At 41.0% G+C, this 21,308-nt stretch overlaps 2 protein-coding genes across 2 annotated transcripts in view; one reads left to right on the forward strand and one right to left on the reverse strand.

Moving 5' to 3' along the window:
• The window catches only part of SLC27A2 (solute carrier family 27 member 2), a gene marked incomplete at its 5' end in the record, with an annotated part of 25,632 nt that extends 18,898 nt beyond the window's left edge, over positions 1-6,734 (forward strand). Inside the window, 2 exons of the mRNA XM_025212071.1 lie at positions 4,223-4,353; positions 5,807-6,734. Coding sequence (XP_025067856.1) covers positions 4,223-4,353; positions 5,807-5,983 — 308 coding nt within the window. The remainder of the gene's footprint in view (positions 1-4,222; positions 4,354-5,806) is intronic.
• Positions 6,735-8,201: 1,467 nt separating this feature from the next.
• Positions 8,202-21,308, reverse strand: part of HDC (histidine decarboxylase) — a 13,548-nt gene continuing 441 nt past the window's right edge. The window contains exons 2-12 of the mRNA XM_006030404.3: positions 19,311-19,483; positions 18,112-18,225; positions 16,383-16,505; positions 15,838-15,972; positions 14,777-14,920; positions 14,471-14,537; positions 12,096-12,258; positions 11,894-11,984; positions 10,272-10,370; positions 9,321-9,422; positions 8,202-9,147 (exon numbers count right to left, since the gene is read on the reverse strand). Of these exons, the coding sequence (XP_006030466.1) occupies positions 8,386-9,147; positions 9,321-9,422; positions 10,272-10,370; positions 11,894-11,984; positions 12,096-12,258; positions 14,471-14,537; positions 14,777-14,920; positions 15,838-15,972; positions 16,383-16,505; positions 18,112-18,225; positions 19,311-19,483 (1,973 nt within the window). The 3' untranslated portion in view covers positions 8,202-8,385. The remainder of the gene's footprint in view (positions 9,148-9,320; positions 9,423-10,271; positions 10,371-11,893; positions 11,985-12,095; positions 12,259-14,470; positions 14,538-14,776; positions 14,921-15,837; positions 15,973-16,382; positions 16,506-18,111; positions 18,226-19,310; positions 19,484-21,308) is intronic.

Raw genomic sequence — 21,308 nt, forward strand, 5'->3', positions numbered from 1 at the left:
GGAGCTGTGGCTGGGGGGGGCAGCCATTGCCGGGGCTGGGGGAGCGGGCAGGGGATGGGGCCTGTCCGATTTGGAGACTTGGCTGATTCAGCAGCAGCTGAATCTCTAAATCAGATTCAGCCAAATTGATTCAGGTCAGTGATTCGAATCACCAAATCAAATCACTGTTCCCCGAATCAGCTGAATCCGAATCTGAAGCAAATACAAGCCATTTCGCACAGGCCTAATATACACCTCAATAGGAAAATTGACACTGGACAGGTTCCCAGGTGTGCCAGTGTATACCTAGGTGAACTCTGAGGTGGCATTAGTAGCTTTATACCACTTCCTGTCTTGCAGTCTGCCTGTCCATCTGGGCAAGTTAGAGCCACTCTAAGACTGCCCCGATTCATTCCAGTGGATAACAAATCCCAACAAATAATTCCAATGGTCAAGTTCATTGGCATGCAGCGCACTCTGTCTTGGCCCCTTCTCACTGTGGCACATCCCAGATGACCACCAAAATACTCCCACTATGCTATAGAGAGTCCTGAGTGACCATTGTGGGGTTGGCTGTTCTGAGAACCTGGCTCTTTATGCTTAATGCTATAGAGAGCACAGGTGATAATGCTGACCCTCTTCCAATGGCTTATAAACATCCAGTTTTCATAGAAAATGTGAACTTTTCCAATAGCATCATAGGCTAAGCAGTATCACTTACAAATTCTCATGCAACTCCCAAAAGGCCAGTGTCTTGCAGCAAAGGGATTGGAGATGGACCACCGCATCAGTCACTCTTGCGCATGAAAACCACTGGGGATTTGGGGGACCCTAAAGCAAACAAACGGCCAGTTTAGAAGCAGTTCTGTGTGAACGCTCGCTATTGGAACATTCAGCGCATAAAACTCCCTGGGCGCGGGGGAGCCGGAGAAGAGAGTTTTTCCACTCCTAACAAACAAAAGAAAACTTTTAGCTTGGGCCCAGTTTTGCCTTTTGTGAAGCTCCACCCATTTCTGTAACATGAAAATTCACATTACACATTTTCTGATGCATCCAGTAGTTCCTCTAGCAAAATAAGGGCAGACCCAGATGAATATTCCTGAGGAGTCTATGGTTAAAAAAAAAAAAAAACTTTAAAAATGCAGATAGCTTGAGGAAGTGGTGGATGAAAAAAGGATAAAGACCCAGCTTTTTAAAAAAAAAATCCTTTACCTTCCTTCATTACCTACTAAAACAAAACAAGGGTTTCTCACTTTAAATAGACTTTGTTTTTACCAGCCTTTCAAGCGGAGATAAACACACAATTGCCATGGGAGAGATTTCACAAGCAAGGTAACCATGTGAATGGTCCAGAGTTCCTTATCCGCTTCTCAGATTACATTGTCGGAGACAAGGGAAGAATAGCCTAACTCCCACTGGACTTGTAAAACCAGGTAGAAGAGGTGATTATACCCAATTATCAAATGGCCTTGCAAGAAAACAATCATATTGTTCAGAACAGTTCTTTTCTGACTATGCCATTGTACAGTTTGTTTTCTTTGCGCACAAACTTTTGTTGTTTTATATGGTGCAAATAATTATATTTCACTCTAGTAATGCACCTGGTGTTAATTGCATACGAAAACAGACAATCTCAGAGCAGATCTAACTAATCCAGCACTTCAAGGTACAAGACTGTAACGCCCTGAACCAGGCCGCCTGAATAGGTTGAGTAAACAAATTGGAATGCCAGGTGGTATTTTTGAGCTTACAGTATGAAACGGGAGAAAGAAATAATCTGATGATGGTGACTAAAGATAAACTATGTCGTAGTTGCTCTCAGACTCTTCTATCTTCCCTAGTTTTGCCTTGACTTTATAGTCACTTTTCCTTGTTACCTGGTGACTGCCCATGTGCGCAAACCTTTGTAATGCACTGACATGACCTCTGGCTGCAAAACCTTTTGTAAGGGATAGTAACTCTGTTTTCAGCTTTTTCATTTAATTTTATTTTAGGAAATAAAATACAGAGTCACTGCAGAAAACCACATAATATAAGTATGTGGCAGAGCATTAGTGGGAATGTAGTATAGTGAGATCTGGTCTTCCCAGGACATTTGTGTTCTTGAAAGACTGGCTTTTGTCATCTTTTGTCCACCCCTGGTCAGCCCACCCAACCTTACCCCATCCCCAAAATGAACTGCTCAAAACCCCCCCACAGAGTGTTAACAAATGCAAATACCAGTGCTTCTGGATAGTGATGGAGGATGAGCCACTTGGATTTAATTCCTCTTTGTTGTTACACCATGTGGATGAATTTAGAGAAAGAAGAATCCAGAGGGTTCGGAGGACTGCACCATAGTACAGTATCAACCAGTAGATGCCATGCTGGTTGGAGTATGTTTGTGCTGTAGTCTAGAGATCATCCAACTAGTTTAGACACCAGAAGTACAGGTTCTACATGGGATAATTTATGAGTTTTCCAGCAGAGTAAATTAGTTTGCATGGACTTCCCTGCTGCCCTAGCTGGACTGCTTCTGCCACTTGAGCTAGTTTGAGTATGGCTGCATTGTCTCTCTAACTTGGAAGATTTGTGGATTAATCTGCTATATCAGCAGCTTGTACAACTGTAAAATACTTTGCTACTTGCCATGTTTATGATGGCATGCTGCTTTAGGTTGGCTTATTTGAATTTTAACCCAGTGAATTGTTAACAAATTAGCAGCCATATATATCTTGGTGACTTTGACTTTGATTTAACTCCAGACAGTTACATTGGTGCAGCATTAGACCTCAGCCCTAAATTCCTTTTTAAACAATACAGACCATATTTAGATCTTAAAGTGCTTAAAGGCATTGAGCCAGACTTTCAAAAGGTCAAAGAGTCTCACTTTCACTTAAGCAACAAAATAGGAAACAAACTTAACAAAATGCTTTTTCACCTAACAGTAACTGCTGTGTTATTTAAAAACACATTTTCCAAGAAGTTTGGTATTTGATGTGATGAACTTTTCTGAAAATTTGGCTCCTTCTTTTGATGGCTTAATGAAAACTGAGTTCTCTCTTGAAAAAAATCTGAATACCTACTAAAATCAGAACAGAGGAAAATATTCAGGTGTGGGAAGATACAGGCTGATATCATCCAGAATGAAGTAGGTGTGCTCTGAATGGATTTAGTGTAAATCCCTATTTGGAATAAGGCAACATCTGGGGAGTTACAGATGTGTCAGGACCTTTCCAAGTTATGGCCAGGATCAGTCAGGTACAGGGTAGGTTTCCTGTGCTATTACACATTATTATTAATTCCATAATACCCTTTTTGAAAATTCAGTCAGTCACAAATGGCCTACGTGGAATTTGCTTAGCCTCAGGCCTGATTTTTGCTCCAATGAAGGTATTTTCTTCCTTTCCTTCTCTCACCCAGTTGGATGAGTATTTACCAAGTATCAGGTTGCTTAAATTACTTTTGGACATCATGCTGGAAGATCCTAGAGGATTAGAGGCAAGAAGCCTCAGACAGGGTCAGATAAATGGATATGAAACTCCCTTTTTGGAAGAGAGAAGGATGTAGTTATTGTATCATTGTTACCAGCATCTCAAATCAGTACATGGATGTAACACTAGAGAATCTGTTATATTCCCACATTACCATCAACTTTTTTCCAACTAGAAGTATTTGTACCAAAAATACTGAAACTACACTCCAGTCTATTATTTATCTAGTTGCTCTTCCCACCCACCCCAGCCATCTGCAGTAGAGTTCACATTTCCATAAATAAGAGAAGCAATTAGCTCCTATGCATTAAACCGACTTGAAGCTCTCTGTATCTTCTAGGGTCCATGCCCATGTAAATCTTAGACTGATTTAATGCACTTTAATCCAAGTAGAAGTCAGGTCAGTGTGGCACCTCATAAATGAACTAATTCAGAGTGATCTTTCATAGACTATAGCCAAGTTCATCCAATGCTAAACTGTAGCTTATCTGAACAAGTTAGTCTATAAGGTGCCACTCTGCCCTGGCCTTTTGCCTAACTTCCGACCAACATGGTTAACTACATTTCTTTAACCTGAGTGTTAGTGTGAGAAGTTGAATAGCAAAGGGGACCCTGCAAAGGGAAGATTTTACCAATTCCATGAATAGCTAAGTCCAATAATTATAAAACTTACTTTACATAATTCACTTGCTCAAAAACAAAACCACTGACATTTATACAGCAGAAATGTTGATGTCATCCCTAGTTATTGCCTCTAATTGTTCCTCTAGGTCATGAAGGCAGAATAGGAATGGCTTCCATTCGACTAATGGAGGGCTGTGAATTCAATGGGGAAAAGATGTACAAACATGTTCAAGACTACCTGCCAACTTATGCAAGACCTCGCTTTATCAGGATTCAGGTAAGGCAGCCTTTCTGCATCATTGCCTGCATTCTCTTTTCCCTTGTTTCCATGAGGACTTCAGATGCTTATAATTATACTGGCAATTTTCAAAAGGCTTCTCATGCTTGCTGTACATCATTATGGGAGGAGAACTGGACTCATGATGTTTCCATTTTGCCTGGAGGAAGAAATGATACGAGCACATAAGAATATAGGATACTTGATATGTTTTAACATCCCCAATAAATCAAGGGAAATACATGGACCCTCTGTTTCATTAATTTAGCACAGTGAAGGGAGCTATGTTTCCAATTAAGGCCACTATTCTGCAAATTTAGAATATGGATCCATCCACATGGAACCATTGACAGAATAGGGTCCTAAATTTTAATGTATTAATAAATAAAATCAAACAGTCTTTTTTTCCTTATTACTCATGGTGAAAAATATTTGTCTTATTGAAGAAACTATTATAAAGGTAACTTGATTTGACTCTAGTATTAGCTCTGTATCTATTTCTTTTTTTTTTTCCTGAAGAAGATCATACATTTACTGGGATGGCTTAATAGAAGCGTATATACAGAGATGTTAACATCCCAAACCACTTGATTCATCTTCAGGCTTTGGGGATACTACCCACACAAACTTTATTCACTCAACTGTGTACTAATTTGCCATCCGAGGTACAGCACCGTACAGCCTCTTGCAGAGAATCCCATGTCTCCTGAGAGTGATCCTGCTCTTTTTCACCAGACCCAGGTTGAACTCTGACCGAGGTATATAGCACCAGGGCTGCTTAAGGAACTCCCCTTAAATCTAGCTTTCCTGTAGTCGAGACTGTCCTAAGAGCCCGTCTTCCCATTTTCTCTTGTTCTTGGAAGCAATTTTGCCTACATTGGTCAAGCAGTTCCCCTTCTGTGACCTGAAAGAAGCTATATAGTCTGCTACACCATTTATTTAATAGCCAACACAAGCCCTTGGTCCAGCAAAAGATTTTGCTGGATCAGGCCTAAAGCAGCTGACACTTTAGCTTACATTGAAATGTTTGTGAGAATGACCAGTAGAGTCTCTGAGCCCCAGTTAAATAGTACAGTATAGGTGGCCTAACATGGCATTCTGCTGCTGTGACCCCAAGCATATCCAGGCTCCAGAAAAGACTCCACATGCTGAAACCTGCAGAAACAGTTCAGGGTGAATTCAGCTATGTAGACATTTTTTGTTAACATGTCTTTGACTCCTATTCCTGATATAATGCGACAGAGCTGCGTGACATACCCGACTTCCAGATCTCAGAAGATATTCAACATGTTTGCTATACTAAATATGAATTACATTTGTATTTCAGTATTGCCCTTGAAGAAAATACAAGACTCCTTTCTTCTTAATGGGTTGATTATTCCATCTTGAAAAACAGTCCCCAGAGTCACTATTGTCCCCTTATCAATATTTTTTTATTTTTGTTTTTATAAAGGATGTCATCGAGGTCACAGGAACTTTTAAGTACCGTAAAGTGCAGTTAGTGGAGCAGGGCTTCAACCCAGCAGTTGTCAAAGATGTCTTATATTTCCTAGATGACAAAGAAAAGATGTATGTGCTGATGACACCTGCCATTTATGACTCTGTACAAAACCACAGTATAAGATTGTGAGTGTCTAAAATTAGTCTTTTGTAATATTCAGTTTTTTAAATATATCCTAACTTCAGAAACTCTAGAAATCCATTTTTATGTATTGATAAAGGTTACAGTAAGTTTGTATTTGAAATCATGCATAAATCCAACTTTTACTGATTACAGAATGTGAAAATATTTTTCTTTATTCCTTTGCTTTGCAAACTGCCCATGTACAACTGTGATGCAGAACATTGCTGTCTGACAGAACAACTCTGGCTCCTCCTCCCTTGCCCCAAACATTGTCCACTCCTTTTGTCTTACTGTTTCCTTCCGCCCTTTCTCAAGCTGTCCACACACCCTCTTACCTTGTGCACTATCATTCCATTTCCTACTTCACTTCTTTCAGCTCACCTTCCACCATCAACCTCTATTTTTTATGCCATCTGTTCCTATTCTTATGTCTAAACTTATTCTCCCATGCTATGATTTAGGAAAGCATTTAAGTACATGGTCAAATTCTTTCCTGAATTAGCCCCCAAAATAGAATCAGAGGGAGAATTCAGAATTAGAATTCTGAACACATATAGTCTATCTCATTAGCCAAATCACATTTTTGTTGTGTTTCTGTGGTGATTCCTTATGTTATATATATAATTTGTAATCTCTTTTGGAGCAGGGACCTATTGTCTTCTATTTCTTCTGGCTTCTGTGGTGCTATATAAATAATAAACTGTAATGCTGTATTAGTTGTTCAGGAATGTATGTTCAAATACCACCCAGTCCCAAATACCACCCAGTCTTTGAAGCTGTACCCCAAGAGCACTGCATCTGTACCCTCCTTTTTGTGCCCTTTGCCAGTACACTGAGGTCTTCATAGATCATTACTCTGCCCAGAGATAGCAGCACTCAGAACCATTCAGCTTTCTGAGCAGTTAATCTCTTATGCTACCCATCTGCACACAATTTCCACTGACTTCAGCCTGCCAGAGTTACTCAATTCTTTCAAGAGATTTTCTGCCAACCAGCTGGGGCCCTGTTTTGAAAATAAGGGAGGAAAGAAGGCAACACCTGGGCTGTGTGCATACACAACTAGTGCTACTTTAACTACACTTAAAGCAGTGTATTTAAAGTATTTAAAGCAGTTTAGCCCCCTCTCACCCACTTTTGAAACCTGGTGATACCCAGAGTGCGTTTAAGTGTAGGTAAAGGAATAAGGTATCCCAATGTAAAGCACCTTTTACACAAATAAAACTGCAGCCACACAAAGGGTTGTACTGGTGGAACTTCAGCGGTAAAAAAAAAAGTCATATCCATAACCAAAACCATATGAAAACATATGTAGAACAGGGTTAAGATGGCCTCAGCTGCAATCAGAATCCCAAAGAAATCTAGGTTAGAGTCTTCCACTGGTTGTTCTCTATTCTAGCAGAGGAGCCCTCTCATTAAACATGTTTTTAATGTACTAAATAATAATTATGCAAAAAAGTATCACCATAGTCGTTTGCAACATTTTCCTTTTCTGGAATTATAGTGGGGATAAGGAGGGCTGTTAAGTCAAATTGCTCATAAGCAAGTGAGTTGTTGTGGCTGGTACAGATTCTCCTAAGGAATGAAAATAACCCACATAATACGAGAGAAAAAAGGGGAAGTAACAGAGGCCAAATTTTGCACTTGTTTGTGCAAGCCATTTTGCCCCAGTAGGAGTTGTTTGATTGGATGACTGTTGCACAGCTAGATCTACTGTTTGGTCTGAGCTACATTTATTCCCCAGGTCGGGCTGGCCCAGGTTCTAGTTTCCCAGGAATGGGAAAAATCTGCCTTGAGATTGTAATGGTCTCACCTGCCCAGATCATCTATTGAACTGTAACAGGAGTTAACACACATGCTGATCTGATTTGTTTGAATCCTTCAATCTGGCAGAGCCTCTCACAAAGTGTGGCATGAGTGAACCCCTGTCCCTGGCAGGAGCTATTAGCACTCCCTGCATTCACAGGTGTGAATCAGTCCCCATAGATGTTAAGTTAAAATCAAACTACTAGAATTCAAATACCAGTCCAGATTCATTGCATTTTCTCATGCATTTCCACTGCCTCATGCATTTCCAATGAAGCCAGCAGGACTTCTCTAGGCATAAGTGGGCACTGAAACTGGCATTGGTCCTTGAACAAGCTAATATTGATGAGGCAGAGATTAAAATTCTTAGATCTAATGCAAACTCTACCATGGTCTGGAAGAAAAAACTTTACATAATGTGCATAACTGGTTTATTTGTTTTCGTCAATAAATACACAAGTGTTTTGTTTCAATACAAGCACAGGAATTTGCTCAATGATCTCTCATGCTGTTTACATATTGAATACAATAATATTGCATATGAATAAGCAACCTTTGGTTCTCTTCTACCTGGGGAGACCTTAAGGAGCAATTTGTTTTGCACATTAAACAATTGCTTGCAGAGGACAGCAAGGCAGGTGAATACCACACTGAATGCTGCACTCGGGAAAGCTAGGGACACTGTAAAACTTGATCAGTTTTTTGAAGGCACTTTTTTTGAGCATCATGACCTCTTCAGGCAGCTTGGAGAAGATTTTATCCTTGTCATGAGAGCTGGTCTTCTCGGAGGTTGCTGCCTTTGGGTTGTTGAGCTCACGAAAGCTGGTTGTGGGCACACTGTTGCAGCTGAGGGAGCGTGCCGTCTTTTTCTTATCTTGAACAGACAGGTAGCTGAATAGGAAAGAGGACAACTTATGTTTGGAGACATCTGGGACTTCTTCTGGAAAACAGTCATCCAGAGAGTCCACCTGGCCTTCCAGCTGCTGGCTGACCACAAATTTAGCGGGACTGACTGCTACCTTTTTAGGCTGAACGATTATTTTTCTGGAAGGGATCTTGTATTTTCCTTCATCTTTGGAAAACTCAGAAGTAATATTAACAGCATGAGGGTTGGTGTTACTTAGTAAATTAGGGGATTTCACCCCATCAGCAGAGTTGAGGGGGTGCAGCACGTAATGCTGGTTAATGATTTGGGCAGCAGTTTGTTGAATGATGTTCCAGTCTCGCAGAATGTCCTCCTTGGTTGTGAACTGGGATGTTACAGTGAAGCGGATGATGAATTTGTCATGGATGGTAGTTGGAATGAGGAAGAGCCTGCCAGAATTAGTCAGTTCTTTCAAGAGCTTTTCTGTCAACCAGTTGGGGCCCTGTTTTTAAAATAAGAATAGGTCTCCAATTACAATTACAGTTTATATTTAGAATTGCACCAGGCTGTAACAATTGCCAGGATTATGTTCCTTCATAGGAACTTCATTCATTGCAGTCAAGGTGGGAGACTGCATGGGATTACTGTTAATTCATTCCAAAACAAATTTTTTACCTTTAATCGAAATACAACCAGTCCAAGGTGTCTCTTGGCAGGGAGTTCAAAGAAGGGGTCACTTTTGACCAAAGATTCAAAGTATTTGGCCATTTCAGTGCCCTGTAATTGAACATGTTAAGTGTTTTCTTCTGGTCAGTTACAAAGCAATATGAAAGATATAAAAATTAACTGAATATAAAAATAATTTCCCCTCCCAGAAAAAGCCTCGCTCCAAAACATTAAGATTCTCAGATTTGCATAGTTATAAAGATTTCCCCAAATATCTGCATACGCAGCTATCTTGTACAGCCTTATCCAAATGCCACTGAAATCGGGGGAAAGCCTCTGGCTTGAGTGGATTTTAGATCAGACCCTTATAGACACACTTTTGGCCACTGAACTAGACTAAAGCAGTGGGCCTTATGCAGGTGTTCTCTGGTGAATGCCTGTAGAAGGAACCTGCCCTTTCACTTCTGAGCTGGAGTTGTCAGGAGACAAACTGCAACCATGGCTGTTACATTCAGTGGCTTGACATCTTTGCACCTAGTAAAGGTTTAAGTGGGTATATGTGGTTATAGATGCATTAACCAGGCAGCAAACCCTTAGCCTAACTCCAAAACTACCTACCACATTACATAATACTGCTCTGTAGCACTCACAGGGCATTCCGTTCCCCCACATGGCCAGGCTGTACCTTGCTCCTGAAGTTTTCTCTGTGTTCGTGTAAGAGAAGCAAAGTTTGCACCAATGCCTTCATGCAATCAGAACTGCCGCTGAAGTCAACAAGAATTCTGCTTGTGCAAGATGAGAGGCTGGATTCCTCTACAGCATGTGAGCATTTTGATATATGCAAACTTCCCGTGGGGAGGGGGGTCTCTTATTCAGCCTTTTCATCCTCATGAACTTAATTTACTATTATCTCACTGCACCTAAGTTATGTCCTTGCACTTGTTATGTTAATTCACGTACATGTCTAACGTGTGCTTGAAGCTTTTTCACCCCAAAGGAACGAAGCACAAACCAGAGCTTCAAAGAACGAAAGCGGCGACTCAGTGGAATCTGCCAGTGCTGTAAACAAAACAGTGTGTCAACACAGTGAAAAACAATTCAAAATTGTCCTAACACAATGCAAAAGCCTGAGTCTGCAGCCCTGTACTCAGGTTAGGGTGCCTGTTTACATGTTTTGCTTGCAGAACATTTTGCTTGCAGGAATTAATTTAGTAAATAACAATTAAAGGAAAATTCTGGGTTGATACTTTTCAAGGTATTCTAAAAAAAGTTTGTTTTGCTTCCTGCGCTGAATCCTTGTGATGCTTAGTGCAGTAGATACATCTCTGACTTTTTATCTGATTAGTAATGTATATTATTCCATTTCCCATTAGAGAAAGCGATTTAAGCTAATGTCTCAATTCAGGAAAATGCTTGAAAAAAAAAATGTTCAGTTCATTGCAGGAGAAGACAACAATAACCCCCTCATCTACATGTATAAGTTCTGTCCTGAACATACATTTTTTCCTGAATTGGAGGCTGCACATTGAGAACAGACAAGACAAATGAGACTAGATGAGTTAGACAAAGCAGTGGCAGCCACCTGAAAGGGAAACAGATATCATCCCTTATTAAAAAGAAAACTACATCAAATAACTCAAGAAAGAGCATGGCCACCATTTAACCGCCAGAGGGAGCCATATAGTCCAATGAAAAAACGACTCATAGGAAGGAAGAAAACAATTGCCTCTCTCAAGACCTTAGTGAGATCATCACTGAAACACTGGTCTATACAATACTGTTTTGTTGCATTGTGTTCAGACTCAGTCAGATAGATCCAAAGTGATATGTTTCTTAGCTCACCACCAATGGAGCAACTAAAGAATACTGAATTAATTTGGCTGCTGTTTAATTTTATTTTTACCCTGGAGAACTTCTACAATTTTTTCTCCTATGCCTGATGGAGGGTGTTTGTGCCCAAAAGCTTGCAATTAAAAAATTTGTTTGCAAAAATCTAGTTGGTCTAATAAAAGATATCACCTCTGCCACAAGTCCTGATTGCTTGTGTTTTGAAAACAAGGCATTTCTATACACAGTTCCCTTTAACTGTCTCATGTATCAGAATTATTCAGCTAGGTTGAAGTAAGACAAACTAATAAACAACACAAACATGTAAAAGTGCCAGCAACTACAACACACATATTGCAAGGAGGTGACCTTATTCTGGCAGAGGTACTGGGTAGACTCTCAGCTAGTATAAATTAGTGTAGCTCCAATTAAGTCAATGGAGCTGGACTGCTTTTTGTCACCTGAGGATTTGGCCCATGGATTTGGCCCATTTAGTAATACATGCAGACAAAACAATCTCCAGGACAACAGGAGACTAGGGCCAAGTTTTATTTAACTACTTCAATTTGTGTTTGATCTTTGAGAGTTTCTATGAAGTTTTATAAGTTTAATAAGTTTTACAAGTTTAATTCACACTGCATTTACACATTATAAATATTCCTGCCATAGTGTTAAACAAGCTCCAGGAGTATTTGGCATTTTCTTTACAAATGTTCTCTAGGAAATGTAAGAGAGGAGTTTACACAGTGACTTACCATGAAATCAGTGGCAGCCCCCGAGTTGGCATGTCTGAGGTAGACAGGATTAACACTGAAGGTTTGCTGTAATTTGTACTTGTCTTTGACCCTATTAACGGTAGAACAAATTGTACTTAGTAAAAAAATGCCTGATGAAAACCTGGCATTTTTTATGGTGTACATTGAGTGCTTGCTTTTTGTGTGTTGTGGCTCTACTCACCAGAATCCAGTGCAATCAAAATGAACCATCATCCATTTGGAAGGGTTAAAAGCAAACGAGTCTGCATATTCAATTCCATCCAAAAATGATCGAAATTCTGGGCATAGAAATGCAGTTCCGGCATATGCAGCATCAATATGAAGCCAGAGTCCCTCTGTGTCACCTGTAGAAATTGAGACAGTTGCGTTGCATTCTGGACTAACATTTAGTCTTTTTCTCTCTGGAGAGAGAGGTTTAAATTTGTCCTCCGGGTACAAGAGGCAGAGTTGGAAGCAAGATCAACCGGTCCACACCAAGATGTCCAGTACCAAATCTCTGGCTCCAAAACACCCAGATGCTGAAGAGTTGGATCCAGATAGGCCCTTTTGTACTGTGGAACAGAACCTTTGCCAAAGCCACTAATCCTAGCCAGTGGGTTTTTGAGTGCAAGTTCCTGTCCTCTGCATTTAGATGGAATAAAATTCACCTCCCACAGTCCTGGGCAAAGTCAGAGTAAAGGTACTATGACAAAGAATTGGGGCATTGAATACACCCACCCATTGTGAAACCCCTCTATGGGCCCTTGGTGCATATTGTTCAGAGTCTGGGTTTGAATAGGATCCACAACCACTTTGCATACCGTTTAAACACAAAGCTAGTAGCCCAAACAAGGTCCTTCCAACCATCAAAACTCCGGTGCTGGCAGGCTACATCGAGCAGGCACTAAGCCTAATTCCATCAAATGCATAAGTGATGGGGGTTTTTTTGTTTGTTTTTATTTTGAAAAAAAAATTATATAGACACACACCTCACCTAGCATAACCTTTCCATCACACGCACCTTAAATCACATTTAGAAACCCCTGCACACCCATTCTGTGACCGTCCCGCAGTGGTTCTGTGAAGGGACAGTCACAGAATGGGTGTGCAGGGGTTTCTAAATGTAGTTTAAGGTGTGTGATGGAAAGGGCACCCAGGGAACCATTGCTTGTGGGCAAGATTCATCCTTTTTGAGCGGAACTTGCTTTAAAACAGGAATAGGCAAGCCCCAGCACATATGCCAGTTAGTGGCACGTGGAAACATTTTCCTTGGCACTCCAGGATGTGTGCTGAGGAAAATGCTTTAAAAAAATATATTATGTTTTTAAATTGCTGCACAGCTCCCATTGCGGTGGGAGGCACTGGGGACAGGGTGAGGAGAGCACAGGCAGGGACGCAGGGAGGCTGCCTGTGTTCTGCTGACCTTGCTCCCATGACTGTGGTGGTGCTGAGTTTCACAAAGCTTCACAAATTCAGCCACAGGCACTGAGGGCAGGGTCAGCAGAACGCGACTGTCCCTGCCTGTGCTCTCCTTACCCCACCCCTGGTGCCTGCCGCAACACTGGGAGCTTTTATGAAGTTGTGTGAAACTCTCAGCACCGCCACAGTCATCAGAAGCCCCTCTCCCCCTGCATATACGAGGGAAGCATGTGGCTCTGGGCCACAGACAGCTCAGTAACCTGTTGGTGCCGATTTCTGTGCTTCGCAAACTGAGAGTTTAATGTTGCATATTATTCAGTTTATTTTGCTCTGTTAAATAGTTTCGTTTTCAGTTTATGCTCCCTCCCAAACCAGTTTCTGCTATTCAGTTTATTTTGCTCCATTAAATCATTTCTTATTCATTTTTTCACTCTTAAACCAGTTCATATTTTTCAGTTTTTGACTTTCTTAAAACAGTTCATATTCATTTTATTTTGATCTCTCTACTCTGCATTTCTAAATTTCAACATTTCATGTTGTTCACTTTTTGTGCGTTTTCCTGCTCTGTGATTGCCTTCTTGGAAATACTTACCCAGATTTGTATGGATTTCAAATAATTCAAGTCTTTCTGATTTTCTGCTTTCTGTTTGCCGGTTTACATTGTTTGCCCTGCCTTTGTTTTGTATGAACTACAGGAAACTTTACAGTTGGAAGGCATACAAAGGTATTATATGAAGTTTTATTTATTGTCACCAGGATTAGAATTTTTAGAAAGCCTGGTATTTACTGTAAAAAAAAAACAACAAAAAACAACGTTTGTGATTATTAACTATATTAATATGCAGTGCATCCTGCCATGTACCCCCTGCCCAGGTTTTGGTTTTTTGGCATGCTGGGACTCTGGCATCTTACCAGGTAGACACTGTGGTTTTTTCAGCATGCCAGTCAAAATGTTGCCTACCCCTGCTTTAAAACAACCTAAACAAAATATCATGGAAGCCAATGGAAAGTTTCCCATTGACTCTTTGGAAGTGGCCTATTGACTCTTTTGAAGAGGCTGTAAAAGCTGAGTGGTGGTGTTTTTTCTGCTCATTCTTGGCTCCACAGAAAACCCACAATTTCTATATGCTTATTGCTCATAAGATAATAGACACTTACAAATGGGACCCAGCTCTGCTAGGCTGTCAAAAGCACAGACTCCAGTGGTACCCAAAGTTGCACAAACCTGAAGAAAAGCAGACATGTCAAGGTAGTTTTAAATAAATCAGCCTTTTTTATTCAACATTTTACAGCAAATTATGCTAAACATTCGGTCAAAGTTGGAGGATATATTACTATTTGAATAGACTAGCATGTTAATTATTCAGATGTCTTTCAAACATTAATTCCTTATCTTTAATACAGTGGCGACATCTTTCACCACCACCCAGAGGCCAGTCCCCAAGAACAGGAAAACAAACTTACAAAGACGGGCACTAGGCCTCGTTTCCTGTCCTCTTCAATGGCTCTCCTCAGGGTCTTGCCTCTGAGGGAAAAGTGTTCATCCACAGGCAGAAATTTCATCTTCACGAGAGAAATCAAGCCAGCCTTCTCTACTGAGGAGTGAGCCTTAAAAGAACACAAGCGAAGACACGAATGTGGAGAGTTTTCTAATGGCTGTACTTTAGTTAAAGAAGAGTGACTGCCACAAAAGCCTGAGACACAGTTCAGCATCATAGTTCAAGTGAACAAAAGCCAAATTATAGTTTTTACTATCTAGATTTGTCAGGTCTCTTGAATCTTCTAATTAGTCACCATTACTGTATTCACTTTTCTCAAACAGAATAGGTTTCCCCCCCATGCTCTTCCCCTACATCAAGTGTAAAGGGATTGCCTGGGAATGGATCCCTTCAGCCTATTCCATCCTCAGTAGCTTCAGGAAGGAGAGGAAAGAAAGTGGTTTTATCATATGTCTAGAACAATCGCAAATCTGGGCTCTGGTGGACCCAGGGGCCCTTGTGGAGAATGTCCTCTTGCTTATATCAAAGGAGATCCAGCTCAACCATCTCTGTCACCTCCACTGACAGTATGTTGTGGGGAGAAGAGATGTTAACATAGCACATTACTGAGCAGAGTGGTGGCACTGTGCAGGCTGCACTGGCTCCTCAACCTGGGGGGAAAGGACAGTTGTGGACTTTGCTACCGTACGTAACTGGGTTCTCTGTGCTAGAGGGAAAAGTCTACAAGGAACCAGTGGCAGGAGCTCAGCACCCAGCTACTGGTGCAAGTCTGCCAACTCTAGGAAGGAAGAAGGTTGTGTGGTTAAAAGTGCAGGAGTCTAAACTAAGAGAAGGGGGCTCTACTGCTACTGCTGGAACCATACAGAAGTCACCTCCCCATGCTGGACCTGGCTTCCCCAGCCGTCGAACGTGAACAGCACTTCTCACCCAGGCAGCATTCGTGCATGTTTGTCAAGCACTCTGGCTCCCGATATAGCAGGGCCAACACAGAAGCAAATAGGGTGATGTATAAGAATGGGAACCTACTTGATCAGATGCGTAAGCAATGAGCCGTGAGTTCAGAGTTGACTCATCAGCGTCTGGCTCAGAAACCTTCATCTCCAGGATTTTATTTTTCCTTGCTGCCAGCAGAGCAATAAGGGTGGATTCGCTCACAGTGCTCTGCCAAGAAACAGTGGGTTAATCAAGGCAGGATAACGCAGACAGGCTTTCCTTCTAGCTTGCTACTGTCACTGAAGCATGTCACTTCCATCCCCAATTTTCTTCCCACCACCAGTTGTATCATATGCCGTGTGGCACCATTAATCACTTCAGCGTGCTGGTAATCTTGGTGGGCCAGAAGTAGAAAACAATGCATTTTAACTATCCTTTATTTTCTTATATTATTCAGCTTGGAGATTAACAATTCCATAAAGAAATGTCATATATGCCACAGAGACCACATCCTGGAGACTTTACCACAGGTAAAACCTTCCCCATCTCTGACTACAAAGGGAGTTCTGTTTGGGCAGAGAAAAAGCAGTTCTGAGTGGTTGCAAAACAATTCAGCAAAACACCCTCATGAGTCCTACCTGGAGTACTCCCCCTCCCCTGCTGTCTGGGTGATGGTGCAGGAATGTTTCTGGGAGACCCAGCAGTTTAGCCAGCCAGTCCATGACGTTCATTTCCAGTTCTGTACAGGCTGGGCTGGAGGCCTAGAAATGGAAAAAGAGAAAAGCTGATGCGTCTTAATTCATCCTTTATTTCATCCAAATCATTTTTGAGGGTGTGACCCTCTAGCCACAAACTCCACATTATATTTTCCTTCCTTGCCAACGTGACAGTTCTGCAGATATCCCAGAGGATGTCTAGGCAGGAAGTGACAAGGGCATGGATTGCTGTGCTGAGAAGGAAGTGGAAGGAGGCTATTTCATTGATGCTAACTGAGCGTAGACAGAGAAAACATTGTCTATCGTTGAAGCACTGGTCTGGGACTCAGTTGCAAGCCTTTGCCACAGGCCTCTTCTGGGACTTCGGGCAAATTCATCCTCTGTAAAATAGAGGAACCCATGTTCCTTTTCTCCCACCCTTTACTGTCCTGTCTATTTAGATAGCAAACTCCTTCAGTCTGGTTAGATATATGTATGACACAGCACTATAGTCACTACTGTAATATAAATCATACAACTTTTGTCTGTTTTTGCAGCATGGGCACCCATGCTGAGAGAGCCATTAAGGGAGACCTCCAAACCCCACACCATTCTTACCAGTGGCAGTTGTGCTCCTTGAACAACAGGAGCACACAGACTCCACCAGTGTCCTCAAAATACTTTTTCTGCCTTACAAACATCACCTCAGGGTTTGCTGAGACTAATTTGTCCATTGGACTGCCCAGTAGCCAAGAGACAATATATAATGAATCCACTTAAACCTAGAGTTGTATGGATTGCTGTGCATGATAAACTCCATTATCATCATCATTATCATCATGCAGCAGCCATCATCTTAAGTGTCTATCATTGAAGAACAGAAGCAATAAGAAGGATGTTAATAGCTTATCAACATGGAAATCTATTTTCATTAAAATACAACACAATTCTAGATTATAAGGAGGGATGTGAACTATGTCTGTGTGTGCTAAGAGAGTTTTACAGTAGAAATGCACTGCTTTTCATATGGACGTAAAAAGGTGTCCTATGGCTAAAGGCATGGGCATCACCACCACCAAAAACCCCCCAAAAAACACAGAATGTCCAAGAGATCTGAAGCATCATAGTGAAGTAGCTGATATAGCAGAGACTGCCACTTGCTCAAAGACTCCTAGGCAGATCACATACAGCTAGATTTAGAAAAAACAACACCCCCCCTTTTGTTTCTTTGATGAGTCTACACAGCCTGATAGAGAACTAAGGGCCCAGCTGGGATAAGCTAAGCTCACACTGGACCTGAGGTGTGATCCAGCCAGGCCTCCATAACAACCACAAGACCAGAGACTTGTCAGCAGCTGGATCAGGGTGGTGGAAGCTTTATTGCTTATGGATCTTGTTTAAAATAACAACACTGCCTGGTAATTCAGAGTCTGTTGGCAGAGGTTGCTGAGCCAAGAAAACCACATGCCTTCTTAAAGGCCTTTTATGGCTACAAAAACCTTACCCTATGTGCCAAACATTAAAATAATGACACTGAAAAACATTTCAGATTCCTTCACACAAAATGCGGTTTTACCTGTTAATTCTGCAAACAACTTGAAGTGTTCTGAGCCCCATCTAGCCTAACTTGATTCATAATAAAGACCAAATAATTATTAGATATAATATATACCCATGTGAATCCCAAGCAGTTAATAGCATCAGCCAGCATATCTCCCAGCAGGGAAGGCCAGGAGTTAAGAGCTGGAAAATAGGCATGCATATGTGGACTCTGCCAGTGGACAACCTAGAGCAGAAGATACAGAGAAATTAATATCTAGAAATATGTCACAGAACTCTGAACTCGCTGTGGAAATTAACACAGTACAAGAGAAACCTGCACAGATTATAGATCTGGCAACTACCAGCTCCAAAGATAACATCAGCAGCAGAGAAGCATTGTCCAGAGATAGTAATGTGCTCTTATTAGATAAATTCCAATCTAAGAAAGCAACATTTATCTAAATTAAACACATCCCCACATTTTCAAACAGGAAATAATGGACATTTGACAGCATCCCCTTGATTTAAGGAGATTTAACTGAGCCGGGCTGCTGAAACAAGGTGACTGTTGTTCATTTCACCATCGCTGAAATAACAACTTTATTAATCACAGAGAACAGTCTGCAATTAATATTAATAATTTTAGTGAGGCGCCTTTTGCACCCTTGGAAAAAGGGAGGCTGGAGTGCTGGTCAATAATTTCAAATGGATAAAATTAAATGCTTCCTCGAAGTACAGAACAGCTAAAGTAGCAATATCCATAAAATAGATTTTGGAAGTACCTTTTACAGGACTTCTCTATAAAAAAAATATTTAACTAGACTGCATATTTTCTCTTAGCATAATACTACACATATATTTAGTGTGAACGACTGCTCTTATGATTTAGCACAGGTGATGCGAGACTTATGTGTGTGTGACCTTGGACAAGGCTTCACTCAGGGCTTCACTTTTCCTACTTGCAAAGTGGGGATAATCCTGCTTGCAATGGCAGGATACTGAGGCTTCTTTCACTAATGCTAGTAAAGTGCAATCGTCTCCTCAATAAAAACTGCTGCACAAAGAGAAAACATGATTATCATTTATCAAATATAATACATTTAGAGAGTAAGAATTTATTCTGGTTCCTGAAATTATTCCTATCATTTGAAATGGAATAGTAATTGCATGGATCTTCCTTATTGAAATGTCTCAGTTTTACTTTACAATTTTAACATACTTTACTTGTTTAATGCAGTTACCCCGGGGTCTGCTCATTCCCTGATGCAGGTGTTCAACTTACATAGTGATGATAACCCTTCCCCAACATGATTCTACTCCAGTTCTTACCCCAGGCATAATAATCTTCTCAATGTCTCTGAAGATGTCGTCCCAGCTGTCTGACTCTATGGGTGCACTGTCTGGCAACTGAACTCTCATATAGCCAGGCTGCACATCAGGAATCACTCGTCTCTCTCTCACATTGGTCAGGTACTGGCAAATGTAATCCACCATTTCTTTCCCTGGAAGATGCACATTTTGTACTTTAAAGGCCAGAGGAAGAGCAGCACATGGCAGGTCTCATACGCACACAAAGCATTTTTCTATCCACATTTGTTAATCTCAGCACTGATGCATGTGCTGCTTACCCTGGAAGTTCATCAAGGATTTAATTTACTAGGCTAGACAGAATCAAGTCAACTTCCTGCACCTTCTAAATGTCTCGATTTTTTAAAAATTGTACATCACATGCCTCCCATGAGTGACACAGCAATAACAAATACCATGCCAGAGCTGTCAGTTTTAAGGAACACCAAGGCAAAAATGCTTTGGAGTATTTGGAGACCTAAATATGCTGCAATCTCAAATTCCCCCCCATTTGGGTAGGTCAGGCAGGCAAAGAAACTTTGCTGATGTCAAAAGCTTAAATGAGGAGCTTACTAGATACAGTGAAATCTGCCCTGGAAACAATTATATTTGGCAATCTCTTCACAGTGACCATTTTAAAGTAAGATGGGGTTTCCAGTTCAGCTTAGTAAATTTTCATTAGGGATTAACTTCTGCTCAGTAACTGATTTGAACTGGGCCCTTGAAAGTTTCTTTGAAATGTGTGACCTTATGACACCCTCATGCCTCAGCATTTACCTGTCAATAAACTTGTTTCCTTGCCCATATAATAAAACACCGTCATATTGCAAACTAGTGGTGTCAGTTCACTATATCTTGTAACAGTCTTATATTGTCTAAGAACCACTTGCTACTCCAGTGTTCCTAGAAAACACACACCACATACACCATGACTTTTGGATAGTCTTCTTAAAGGCTTTATTATTATTCTGTTTCTGGGAAAAAAGTGTGTTAGCCAGAGTCATGAAATACGAGGTTTATCCATTGGCTCCCTCTGTGATCTCAGGTGAGTCACTTCAAGTCTTTGCATCTCAGATTCCCTGACTGCAAAGGGGCACATAGGCCTTATACCACCTTTGTAAAGAGCTTCAAGACTGTGGATGAAAAGCGCTACTTAAGATATCATCATTATCACATACTTTGAAAGTGTCTTTTCACATGGCGTGAGAACTGCTCATAGCTGAAATGGAAATCGACTGAAATCAGGTTTTAGAGAGAGAAAAAAAAAAGAGAATGCTCTTCCCCTAAGTCCTCACAGCTTCCCTTATTCTTCCCCTCTGCACTAGTCAGGCACTACAACCCTTTACTTTTCCTGAAACAACTTTGTGTCTCTGGGCTCCTTCTCCAGTAGGACACTCTCCACTGCTTGCTTCAGATGACACGTGTAATTTTTAAGAGTCGAAAAGTCTAAAATTAGTCTAAAATTTATACTACGTTAAGGATATTAACGGAACTGAACTTAGAGCTGATGCACCACTCTGCCTCCACGCTGACAAAAATGGAGTTTCAGAAAGGCCAGATACAGACTTTACACTTTTACCAGTATAAGTGATCAGAAACTGGTTTATACCTGTAACAGAAGTTCAGCACACACAAATTGCTTTAAAAATGGTGGAATCCAGTCTAAGCTTTGTACCCCGCACCAAAGGACGAATGCATATTCTGTTCACTACCGATCTAAATTACACTGCTTACAGAAAACCACGTCACTTTGACAGATTCCACCTCAGGCTTTTTGAATACAAGTACCTAGCCAGAGTGTCAGTCACGACAGCATATGACCCAGGGTACATGCGACAAGCCTCTAATAAGGTTAATCTAGAAAGGCAGAGCTTTGAACCATCTCTTAGGGTGTTGTTGTTAATAACAAAGAAAGCAAATAACTGCCTGACATTAGAGCCATCCTCAGAAGCTCCTCCTTGGGGGTACTCCACAAGCTAC

This window comes from Alligator sinensis, unplaced genomic scaffold (genome assembly GCF_000455745.1).
Source record: "Alligator sinensis unplaced genomic scaffold, ASM45574v1 scaffold476_1, whole genome shotgun sequence".
In the NCBI taxonomy this organism is placed as follows: domain Eukaryota; kingdom Metazoa; phylum Chordata; order Crocodylia; family Alligatoridae; genus Alligator; species Alligator sinensis.